The sequence below is a fragment of the Denticeps clupeoides genome, chromosome 15, assembly GCF_900700375.1.
Source record: "Denticeps clupeoides chromosome 15, fDenClu1.1, whole genome shotgun sequence".
NCBI lineage: Eukaryota > Metazoa > Chordata > Actinopteri > Clupeiformes > Denticipitidae > Denticeps > Denticeps clupeoides.
In genome coordinates this window covers 10,513,945-10,526,299 of record NC_041721.1, presented here as the reverse complement: position 1 = coordinate 10,526,299, position 12,355 = coordinate 10,513,945, and the positions used below count along the sequence as shown (strand labels likewise).

At 41.5% G+C, this 12,355-nt stretch overlaps 1 protein-coding gene across 4 annotated transcripts in view; it reads right to left on the bottom strand.

Annotated features, from left to right (window-relative positions):
- Positions 1-12,355, bottom strand: part of syt1a (synaptotagmin Ia) — a 174,330-nt gene that overhangs the window by 16,922 nt on the left and 145,053 nt on the right. For 3 of the 4 annotated variants that reach the window (XM_028953977.1, XM_028953978.1, XM_028953979.1), the window contains 2 exons: positions 8,416-8,588; positions 5,213-5,338 (listed from right to left, as the gene is read on the bottom strand). In XM_028953977.1, coding sequence (XP_028809810.1) covers positions 5,213-5,338; positions 8,416-8,588 — 299 coding nt within the window. The remainder of the gene's footprint in view (positions 1-5,212; positions 5,339-8,415; positions 8,589-12,355) is intronic. The other variant, XM_028953980.1, reaches the window with a different exon arrangement.

Sequence of the window (12,355 nt, the reverse complement as noted above, 5' to 3'; positions counted from 1 at the left end):
ATGCAATGGCTGAGCGGACACTGAGCCTCCATTAGCGGAATAAAGATGCTCTTATAAACGATTATACGCTGCAGGCACATTAAGTTAAATAGCTTCTTAAGCCTATTCATTCAGCGCTCAGACCGAGCTCCTGATAAACGTTTTTTATCTGAATGACAACTATTTTAATGTTGTGCTAAATCCCATTGGTCCTAGAAGAAGTCCTTAACCAATCAGAAATCCTCCTCTTTCTACAGAATGCATTAAATTGGACCCACAATGTATAGCTGGTTAAATATAACCAACAAATTCTGTTTGCAAATTCTTGATTGCATGCCTATTTGCACAATGATGGATCTGAGAGCTCCACACATGCAGCAATTCTCTTTGAGGCAGAGGTCAAACTGCAGCCAGGTAGCATGTAGCAGTAGAGGTCAGGACATGTCAAGTGTGGCACTTTAAGGACCCTCTCTCCACATCAGGCCTGATAATTGATAACCAGACTGAGAGGCCCACAAGGCTGATTGACCTGCCAGTCAGAGCAACTCCTCCATGGCCTCTTGGGCTGCCTAGTCAGTCAATGAACTCTTCATCAGACAGGCATCAATGGGCAATCTGGAGGCTGACCAAGCTGCTGAGCCATGGCTCTCTCCAGCTGTCGGAGGCAGAGCTGCAAGTGTGTGGTTGGTTGGCTGCCAGGTGGTGGGGGTGTCGCCACAGGAGATGCTACAGATGTGAAGCAGGCTAACGCTAGAAGTATGGGCTCAGTGTTGCATTACCAAAACAAATACACCAGCAGAATTGATAGACCAGGCACTTATTGAATCCTGGAGGGATTTTGAACTCGATATCGATATCAAAAGGCTCATGGAGTCTTTGGCTCAGGTTTGTCTGCTTGTTTCAAAGCTTAAAGCAAGCTAGCAATATAAGGAAAATTCTTTATCGTTATTTAGGGTAGAATAGAATTAGATATTAGCTGACAGAAACATCTTTGAACCTTTTATTCTTGGGGTTTATAGACAAATATGTGACCCACCAGACTAATTTAAAATACAGCAGAACACATAAAAGCATTTTGTTGGTTTCTGATGGGCTCTGTACTACACTATTATGCTGCTCACCAATATTCCATTTTGTGAACACACAGGTTTTTCATACAGGTATAAAGGTCATGGAAAAACAGCTGTACTTTCTGAAAGACAAGGCCTGTATTTTTTGTGGGAGGGTAAAGTAGGTGAGCATAGCCTGGCTTCACAGTGAGAGGGCAGGAGAAAACTCATATCTGAGTGTGACTGCACCCTGTGACGGTCGGTCTGTTCGATTTGATCACAGATCTCCAAGTCATCACATCACATCACCTGCCAGGCTGTTACTGAGTGTTCCAAGTGACCTAAAGGCATCTGAACATCCTTATCTCTCATTACGAACAGACGTGCAGAAACTCACACCAGCAGCCTGCATGTTTGTTGTAAAAAATGAAATGACAACAGATTCTTGTGGGGTGTACTCTATAGTCAAACTACTCTTCGAAAATAAAAATGTTCTGACTTTGGTAGAACCAGAAGCTAAGAGAAACTTTAATTGCATTACTATCCTCCAGGACAGAACAGCTTCTCAAATTGGAGCTTAGCGGGATGAAGGCACAAAGGCATCCAATAGCCTTATGCTACTGGCTGCAGAACAGAACTTCAAAGATATATAGCAAGCAGCAGGGACTGTGTGTGTGTGTGTGTGTGTGTGTGTTACCTACAGACCATTATTTCCTAGATTGCACTCTGTCCGCAGAAGCGTCTGTTGACAAAGATTTGAATGGATCGGTTCACATGTTACACCTGTCTTCTAACTCTGGCCCATTATTTGTTGCCAATTGCATTTGAACACAGACACAGAAGGTGACACAGCTGGGGTGTGTGTGAACTGCAATCCCAGCTCTATGACGAAAACAATGTGACCGGGCAAGTGCATCAGTCATTAGTCCCAAGTGGCCCATTAAAAACAGAGGTCAAAAAAGGCTATTTCCTAATCTCAAATACCCTGGCTTTTACTTTTATCAGCTCGGGGTGGAGTTACTGAAAATATTGAGGACTTCATTTTACACAATATAAAATACAATTACTATTTTATACAATATAAAGATACTTTAATTAATACATGTTTGTCCTGTTCAGAGTTGTAGGGGTTCAACCCAAGGTAGAAAGTAACTAAATACCCCAATTAATCATCAACTGCAATATTTTCACCCCAAACACACAAAATCCATTGTCCATTACATATTCAACATTATAGTTGGTTAATACTGTCAGAATCTAGCTGAAAATATTGTTTTTTATTGTAATGTATTTTAGTGCACATGACCCATCTTAAACCTGCTGCTCTCTAGGAATCTTTCGATTGCAGCCAGCCAATCCCTACAGGTCTGGTCTCAGTGAGGCCATGGGGGAGCAAATATGTGCTTGTGTGTGGAGAGAGGAATGGAGAGAGAAGAAAAGACTGATAGATTGTGTTTGAATGCTTTCATTAAGCCTTCTTCTACCAGGCTATGGAGGGCAGATTAGCCTTGAACAAAACCCAAGGAGATTCTATTTGCTCCTAAAATGAAAGGTAAACAGCAACAGAATAATTCCTCACATGCCAGCTCTAATTCTTATGTCCAGTCGTGCTTTAAGTCCGGTCTGGGGCGATGTGTGCGCTTGAAGCCTCCTCTGCTGACACCACTAAGCTTGTTACCAAGCTGAAAGCAACAGCAATGCTGCTTTGAAATGCTCCTACTTTCTCATGTGAGGAAATCTTCTTAAAACATGCTGCGGTCTGAGAGCCCAGGAACACTTTGCATATCAGTGAGTTTGTTCTCATAGTACCACAATCCAGCGAGAGAAGGAGTGCTATGCATCAAATAGGAATCAAAGGGACTAAGGTGATCATTCACATTTTACAATTCCACTCCAGCTCTCAATCTCTTAGCCATGGAAATGAAGAAGAGCACATGAGAAGTGGTAATAGCCACTAGCGGGTAACACACTCACCATTTTTTTGGTGGCCTAGTGGGTAAGGAAGCAGACCTGTAATTGGAAGGTTGTCGTTTCGAATCCCAAGTCACCAAGGTGCCACTGAGGTGCCACTGAGCAAAGTACCATCCCAAAGTACCTCTGTCATGGCTGCTGACCAAGGGTGATTGTTAAAAGCAGAGGACATGTTACGTTGTGTTCTTGCTGTGCTTCACAGAGTCCAATGAAGAGAACACCACTGGGATCCTAGTCCCTAGCAATGACCTGCTGATGAGATGACTCAGCATGAAACTTACCAGAGGGTCACCACAGCCACCACCACCGTAACAACTAAAGCTCCAGGGATCTTTAAACAGACTAGTAGCATTAAAATAGACATACAATGTACACCATGACACTGGACTAAAACCTACTCTGCACTGTCCAGTACCGCCAAACATGGACAAAGCACATTGAGACATACTGTATGTGGTTATGGGCTATATAAGAAATAAATGTTGTTGTTGCTTCTACATGACACTTTCACTTTGAACCAAAAGACTACAAAATCACAGGTCAAACCCCACTTACTACCATTGTGTCCCTGAGCAAGACACTTAACTCTGAGTGTCTCCAGGGGGACTGTCCCTGTAACTACTGATTGTACATTTCTCTGGGTTGGGCATCTGCTAAATCAAAGTCAAAGTCAAAGTCAGCTTTATTGTCAATTTCGTTACTCTCAGACCCATGGTGCTTACAAGTAAAATTAAATACAAAGAGTAACATTAAATAAAAAGGTATAAATACAATTTTAAAAACACAATAAACAAATAAGGGCACATGGTGGGGAGTGCAAACCATGTAAACAATGTGAACAATGTAGTGCAACAGAGCTTGTAAGTGTAAAAGTGACAAAGTGACAAAGTGAGGCAGTTGGCAGACCAATGCTGCACAGAGTGACTGGTGCACGGTCAGTTTGTGTGTGTGTGTGTGTGTGTGTGTGTGTTGGAGATGTAAATGCTGGTAATGTAAATGTAGGAGTCACTGAATCCACTCATGTGCAATCAACACCCATGTTGTGGAAGTGCATTAATGAAAAAAGATGAAAGAGGCAAAAGGGTAGGACTTTTAAAGCTTCCTGGCAGAGTGTTGGGATATAAAAAGCGATGATTTGTCCGAGGCTGCGGTGAGACTGATGGGTGTGAGTGGATAATCTTGGCCTGTCAGCTCTGTTTATGGCGGGGAGCTAGCTGCAACTGTGAGGGACGGCACTTCCCCCTTGAGCTGTCAGGAAACATCTGCCCACGGGAAGTTTTATTTTGCTGCCGAGAAATCGCAAGCGCCTCTAAAAACACACTGACGAGAGGCATCAGGCCAATTTACACGAAAAGGCTGGAAGAACACCCTTAGCCAGTCAATCCCAGCATGCCTCAAAATGAAAGCATGAGTCATTCTCAAAGCCCAAGTTGGTGTCACTGTGCTGCAGCCAGCATGCTTTAAAAGACTGTGTTTGGCTCAGTGACGTATTAAGATCAGAATAGCATAACAGACAGGTGAAATATTTTAGGGTAGAGAAACTCTTTTGAGGGACAATTTGCTGGTAAGGATTGAGAAGGGTCATGTTTGTGGTTTAAACACTCCTATTTGTAGTTTAATAGGTTTCTGGTGTTTTCTAGGATGATGATGTTAGCAGGTGGTGGTAGGTTACCTAAAAGGTAACACACTCATCAATAAACTAAAAGACCACAAAGACCCAGGTTCGAACAGCCATTTACTACCATTGTGTCCCTGAGCAAGACACATAACCCTGAGTGTCTCCTGGGGGACTGTCCCTGTAACTACTGACTGTAAATCACTCTGGATAAAGGCATCTGAGCACAAAATTTTGGCACATAATATTAAGAAAAAACACTCCAATAGATTAGCAGAGACTAGAGACTCTTTGACCTTACTTACCTTACTTTGGGCCCTATGTCAGTGAAATGATTTGCTAAGACCAAAGTGCATCTAGGTAGTAGTGCACCTGCATTTTTGTGTTCTGTATTTTGTATTCTGAAACAACCCATGGCAACACATTCAATCGAGGGCCCTTTATGTTGGTTGTCCCTTTACTTTATTGGCAGTTTGTATTAGAATCATGTTAATTTAGAAACAGAAAAAGGAACGATGACAGGAGACAGAGGTGTGACCATACGTGTGACCAGGACTATTCTAGATTATTTATAATGGGGATATCAGGAAACCCTTACCGTATTCTCTGTAAAATTGTAATCCAAGGAGTACTGTAATTTGCCCAGTTTCTCTTGCTCCTTGGGCTCCACCTCTTTCTCCGTCTCCGTCAGCCCTGTCTCCGCATCATCCTCATCCTTCAATGCCTGAAGGAAACACCCACCAAGAGTCAGTTCCCTCCGCTGCCATCCGCGCTTGTGCCAGTCTGCCACGGCTCCGCCTGGGCCTGCCCAGACAGTCCGCTCCTGAAAAACCCTCACACTTTCTTTTTTTTCTCTTTTGTTGGGGGCGTAGCAGGCATTAAAAAATAAGACACCACAGCGGTTAAAACACCATGACATGCTCAGTGATGCACTAGCTTAGAGCCGGGAAAACCAACCCCCACCCCTCCCTCCCATAAACCCCACCCCCATGTGGTCGGGTTGTGTGAGTGGAATTATATATTTTTTTAAGGGAGTTGATTTGTAATGGGACAAAAGGTAGATAAAATGGTGAACAGAGATATGGTATTAATGAACAGGCAATTAAATAGAATAATAAATAATATATATTTATATTAGAATATTAGTATTATTAGAATAGAGATAGAGAGAGAGAGTGAGAGAGAGAGAGAGAGAGAGAGAATGGGGAAATTCTGTTCAATTTACTTTAAGCAGATACATTCTCTGGTCAGGAAGGAAATCAACTGGAAAATGTTGTGGGTAGCGAGAGAGTGGAGGAAGAGACAGACCCTGGCTGACTCCTTGCCGCTTGAGGTAGCAGAAAGTTGGGTAGGTTGGGGAGGTGGGAAGAAGTGGAAGGTGCTGTGAAAGTGGAGGGTGGTTTGGTGCGGGGGGTGGGGGCCAGTATAGATGCTCGGGGGTGGGGTGGTGTTATTCAAAGAGAGCATGCGATTGGACAAGCTTCTCAAGTCCCATTCAGTGTAAAGTTGCCTTTCCAAATGTCAAACTCTCCCAGTCAGTCTGCATGCAGGGCATTCATTCTAGTTCCAGTCAGTGCTTAGTTTATGAACAAACCATTTTTTTATTGGTGACCCCCATTCTCAGTGGCGTGAACCCCCTTTCGGGTACAGAGTCATGACCCTCAGCTGCCCGTGTGACCGCCACGCAGATGGAAGCTAGAAGCATCATGCCAGCGGAAGGTGTCAGAATCATAAGGGTCGGAATGTGGATGGGGTCGGACCTCTCTGTTGTGGGGTTACTGGTGTGATGCGAAAGGCTGAACAAAACTGAACTCCTTTCTTTGCCAAAAGCCCATCTCACCCCTCTGCTACTGATGCTAATAAGTCCCTTAAAGTAATCATTACTATTATTTTTTAAATCCCAGCGAAATGTCATTTTCCCAATTTAAAAGAATGCAGAGAGGGTAGCAGTTAAATGATTAAGGCAAGGATGCACTATAAAGGCCACAAATATTCTCAATATTGAAAACTCCTTATCCAAATTAATTCCTACTTGTCTTGTTTTTTGGGGAGTTAACTTACAAATAAAAAAGACGCCCCACCATTCATGCTCCTTGGAAATTTTGTTCACCCTAATGAGCAAAAGTGGCCTTTCCGTTATAATATTTTCATGGCAGAGCTGTGGTTATTTATTGAAAGAAAAAATAATACAAAAAGAACACTTTCTGTCATCACAAACCATGAGGAGCACATTCCCACTGGCAGCTTAATCATTGCGTTTGCAAATGGGCTTTTCATAATAGCTCATTAAAAGGTCCTGGGCTCAAGGTGACGTGGAAAGAAGAAATCAATCTTGTTCAACCTTGCAGAAGCGTACCCAGTGCAGTTTTTTTCTCTCTCTGTATATATATGTGCATATGCAAACCTACACACATATATATTAAAGATATACATGTACTTTATGCATAGTTACATATATTTGCTTCTACGGGAGTAAGTTGTTGTCAAGAGGCTTTTTAAAAAACGTCAGAGTAGCAGGCTTAAAAAGATCCAACAGCAATTGGGAACCTACCGCCAGTGTCAATCCCGCACAGTCATCAGAAAAAAAACACAGATAAGGAGGACATAGAAGGAAGAGACACAAATTAAAACAACCACACACAGACGTTTCCACATGAATCTCTGGCATACCAGGAGAAATGACGTCTGTGGAGCTGATGGCTCTGGATCTATCTATTGATAAACGGTAAGAACAGTATGGGGAATTTGGGTGCTGGGCTGTATTTATTTAGAATTTTTTTTACTGTGTTGCCAGTAAAAGACTTTAAATACCAATTCAGGTCCTAATAGTAGCAGCATCTGGAACATTTCTTTTCAAATAAAGAGTTTTAGAGCCTGATTCAACTGCTTGTGCCTCAAAGAGACCAATTATGTGAACTTGAATCAATTTGGTGTTTGATGGGGAGAGGCTGTGGGCCCAACTCCTGACAAAAACCTGGCAACAGCCAAACTACCAATTTATGGATGGAAACCTAATTTTGCATATTTTAATTACGTGGCGGGACTAGGATGTGTTCATTATGTTCAGATGTAACCTGGGGTTTGTTTTTGGAATTGGTTCGAGGCGCCTGAAGTCTTGTTCTGCAGAATGTGTTGAGGTGTGAAATTTTTTGATTTTTAAAAATCTTTTTACACCCCCATGCCTTGAACTCTACAGAGAGGCCCTTGTCTTGTTAAATCTGCATCTCTAATTCCTGATGTGATTGGTGCTGAGGCGAGTGTCCTCAATTAAGTGGACTGCGATCAATTATTCTATCAGACGTACACTGTTAATGCAATTAGCATTCTAACAAGGGTTAAAGTGCCTCGTGTTCCATATCATTTTGGCAAGTAGTTGGAAGGGGGGGTGGATTAATGCGCTCCAGTCCGTGTAATTAGCTAACGTCATTTCTCAGGGTTGATACCACTTCATTGCACAGCATAGCAAATTCAAACTTCTTAAATTAGAATTGTCTTTTATTTTTTACACAAACAACCCGAAAGAGCAGAGAGAAATTTTTAATACTTTCTGAGCCGATTACAAGGCCAGGTTTTTCCATTAAAGTCCTGTAATAAGAGCCAGTGGTGAAGCATCACACTCAACAAAAAAGCTTTGCATTCCTTTTCCCAAGGACTTTTTTTTAAGTTTAAGTTATAATTGAATTCAAATTTACCAGACTAAAAGATGATTCTAAAATATAGAACAATAAACATCATCAATTAAAGCTATGAGAAGATCTACAGTACTATAAAAAGTTAAATTACTCCACAATTCGCGTTTACCTCGGTTTTGGCTCCGTCTTTGACATCTTTCATGTTGATGGCGTTCTTGCCCTTGTCTTTGCCCTTTTTCTTGTTCTTCTTCTTGAATATCCACTTTTTGCAGATGCAGAAGCAGCAGGTGAGGACCAGTATGACAGCAACGAAAGCAATAGCAACAATGGCCCATGATGGCACTGTGAAAAAAAGTCACAGGAAACCGTGATTTAACTCACGGCTGACAACAGCTGAGAAGAATATTAATAATAAAGTGAAGTGATTGTCACATGTGATGCACAGCACATGGTGCACACAGTGAAATCTGTCCTCTGCATTTAACCCATCACCCTGAGTAAGCAGTGTGTGGGGACAGTGCTTTGCTCAGTGACACCTCAGTGGTACCTTGGTGGATCAGGATTCGAACCAGCAACCTTCTGATTTCAGGGCCACTTCCTTAACCACTAGGCCACCACTGCCCCAATAATGATGATGGAATAATGATGCCGAATTGCTTGGTACCTGTAGCACTTTACAGGTTCCAGACTAAAAGGGGTCTACATTAAGGATGGGAAAAATTAGTGTATAATTATTCTTTTGGTTATATCAACATTCTGGTATCCAGTATCAATATATTAATATAATCTTAGAAGGGATTTCATTGATACAGTTGACAACATGGATATTTCATCATATTATGGGATTCTGTGTGATTTCCACTCCTACTCTGCTTAGACACTGGGTGAAACCTACTTAGCACCAGTGATATAGACAACATGCCCTGTAATGTAGAAGTAGTTGTTAGAGGGAGTAAACTTGTTTAATACATAGGCCAGCAAAGAAAAGAGGATAATAAAATGGCAAGAGTTGAAGTGTCCATAGCAGGCTAATAACCTAATCTTGAAAGACAAGAGATGTCAGAACCTCAGACTACTGGGTTACTGGCACTGACCAAGACCAAGGGCCCCACCATTGGCCCCAACTACTCCAACTATGTGCCAGGCCCATACCTGTTCAGGGTCTTTCTACGGTTCCTTGGTCCTTCATTTTTGAGGACTAAGACTTTCCACACTATCTCTATCTGTGTGATAGAGACTTTTTTTTCAATTAATCCGTTGAAAACATGAAGGTCATATTTGAAAAATCCAAGGATTAGTTTATGCTTTGGGAGAGCCAGACATGTGAAATTGCAGACATTGTCACACAGACTTTTGGACTGATGCTTAAGCCATTTGCTTAAGTCTCTCATGCTCTTTAATCAGAGAGACAATGGAAGCTTCAGGAATCCTCTGTGAAAATATAATCAGAAACCTTCTTATTCAGAACATCTGTATAGTTTTCCTGATTGTTTCATTCATGTTGAGAGAAAACTAATTTAGACATTTGAAACTACAAATCTTGTTCGGTGATCTTGTTTGGTTCGGTGATTGTATAAAGATTTCACAGTTTCGTACAATTTTGCTAGGAAAAAGCTCACACTTCCTAAAAAAGTAGAAATTGAGCAAATTAAAGGAATTCTACATTTGCTAGGCTGATATAATGAGGAGTTTGCATCAACTCCCCCATCCAGGGGCATAATTACAGCCTCTGCGCACAAGACTTCAAACACCTGGCAACAAACTCACCGATTCAACTTCAAGGTGCACATGACAGACTCTCCAAAAACACAAACCATATTCCCTCATATTCCTAACATCCACATTTTCTTGTTTGTCTGTGTCAGGTGAACATGTGTGTCGGGGATGGAAGAGGTCTGTCATGAATAATGCAAAAAATGTGAATGAGTCAAAAGCTTCCAATGCAACAAATGTGCATTTTAAGAAGATATGCATAATATCTGGTGAAATACATAGGAGGCTCTGAGTCGTTGTTATGCTTTGGGAGAATATTTGTGTAATAAGGCTACTCTAACAATAAGAAGATAAAATAAGATAAGATGATAAGATGATCCTTTGTTAGTTCAACAAGTGGGTGGTAGTAGCCTAGTGTGAAAATCACTCGCCTATTAACCAGAAGACACAGGTTCAAATCCCATTGTGTCCCTGAGCAGGGGAACTGTCCCTGTAGTGATTGAAATTTGCTCTGGATAAGGGGGTCTGATAAATACCGTAAATGTAAATGTAGGTGGGAAATTTACATTGTCATGGCAGAAAGTGGACAGTTCAATGAATGAGTGTATTCAATGTACGGTAATAGGCCATTAAAGGCAAAAAACACATTAGAAATTACTAATGGACTCTCTGGTGATCCTGAGCCATATGTAACTTGTCACGCTGCTATCCCAGAGATGCATGCACTTCATTGTCTGAGAAAATGGTGTTAAGGTGCAATAATAATGGTGAGCCCACACCAGATGCTGGCCTTTCCACAGGGTTAGGCCCATCTATTCACCACACTGTTACTGTATGATACATTTACGATACCATTAGAGCAGGCACGCTTACAGCATTACTGATTACATTTATACTATAGCTCACGGTGAGGTGACAAAGAAAAAGGCTACAGCCTTTAAAAAAGTCTCCATCAGTATTACCCACAATAACTCAACAAGGAATGTGTGTCTTAAAGCAACAAAATGACTGTTACAAACTGATTATGTCAGCACTTTTGGAACATTCCTTAAATCAGTGTTACAAAGGCTACAGTGAACAGTTGAAACAATCAAAATGGATCACAACATTAATTCATCTTTTGAAAGGGACACTATTTTCGAACTTGCGGTAACAGTGCTATGCGCTAAGCATGAAGGGCAGGCGTCTGCAACCCTTACATTCTGGATGATTAAAACCTGCACCTATCAATGATCCTTCCTTCTGTTTTCTTATTCTTGAATCTTTTTATTTATGTGAATCCAGCGGACACCTGACCATAAACTAGTGAACCAGCCCCACACTTAGGGTGTGAAAATAGTGCCCTTTGAATTTGTAAGGAATGCAATACTGGATCTGGTCTACAGCACTTTATCTGTACCTGCCCTTGAGCCACACAAGTCACATTAACAGACACACCCTCCTATGACTTCCATCTCTTATGGCTTTGAAGACTTGTTTGCTGTGGAAAAGACCCATCAAGGAGCAGCAGTGCATTATACCTACTCTCACCGGACACCAAATCTGACGTGTTTCCTTCACCATAGGCCACAGGGAAAGCGAGCAAGAAATGAAAGAGTGGAAGAAGAAGAGGGAGAGAGAGAGAGAGAGGAAGACAGAAAGTAAAGAGAAAATCAATGGTCTCTTGAAAAAGAATCGATAGGCACTCTCCTCCAAGGAAAAACAGTGAGTGATGCTCTAAAATAACTGTGGGTTCCTCGGCCTTCAGCCTGGCCCCGGCTCGGCGCTGCCATTATGGGGGTTGCGTAATAACGAAAGCGACACTGGCCAAATCGCTCCATTTTTAATTCCACTTCCCTATCCATTGGTCTTGTGCAGTTCCCCTCTGTGTGTGTTTACTTCTCCCTGGCATGACGACAGTAAGCCGTCACTGGGTGATGCTGTTATGTTTAATGTGTTCTGTTTTTAGTGCAAATCATTAGAAAAAAACAAACATTTATCAAAAGAATAAGATATTATGGCTGTGTAAACTATGTGGCTCGATCTATGTATTGAGTTGTAGAGAAACATATCAGCAAGACTGAATACATTCATTCCTGATTTCCCTATCACTTTCAAATGTATCGATGGGGGCATTTTTTCCCCACAATTCATAACAATATGAACATTTCATGCCTATATTCACACTGAAGGACCAAATCCCTCATAATCTGGTTTTACCCTACTAATGTGAATGTGCTTCTGGGCAGGAGCTCTCACTCCTGATTAAATGTGCTTTTACCTGTCTGATTATCAAGGCATATGGTTATTCTTTTATGAAAACAGCATATATTTAAATGAAAGCCTTTTTACGACATATGAAAAAAATGGTGAGGGTGAAATGGTTCTGAGTTCAGTCAACTGGAATATACACATAT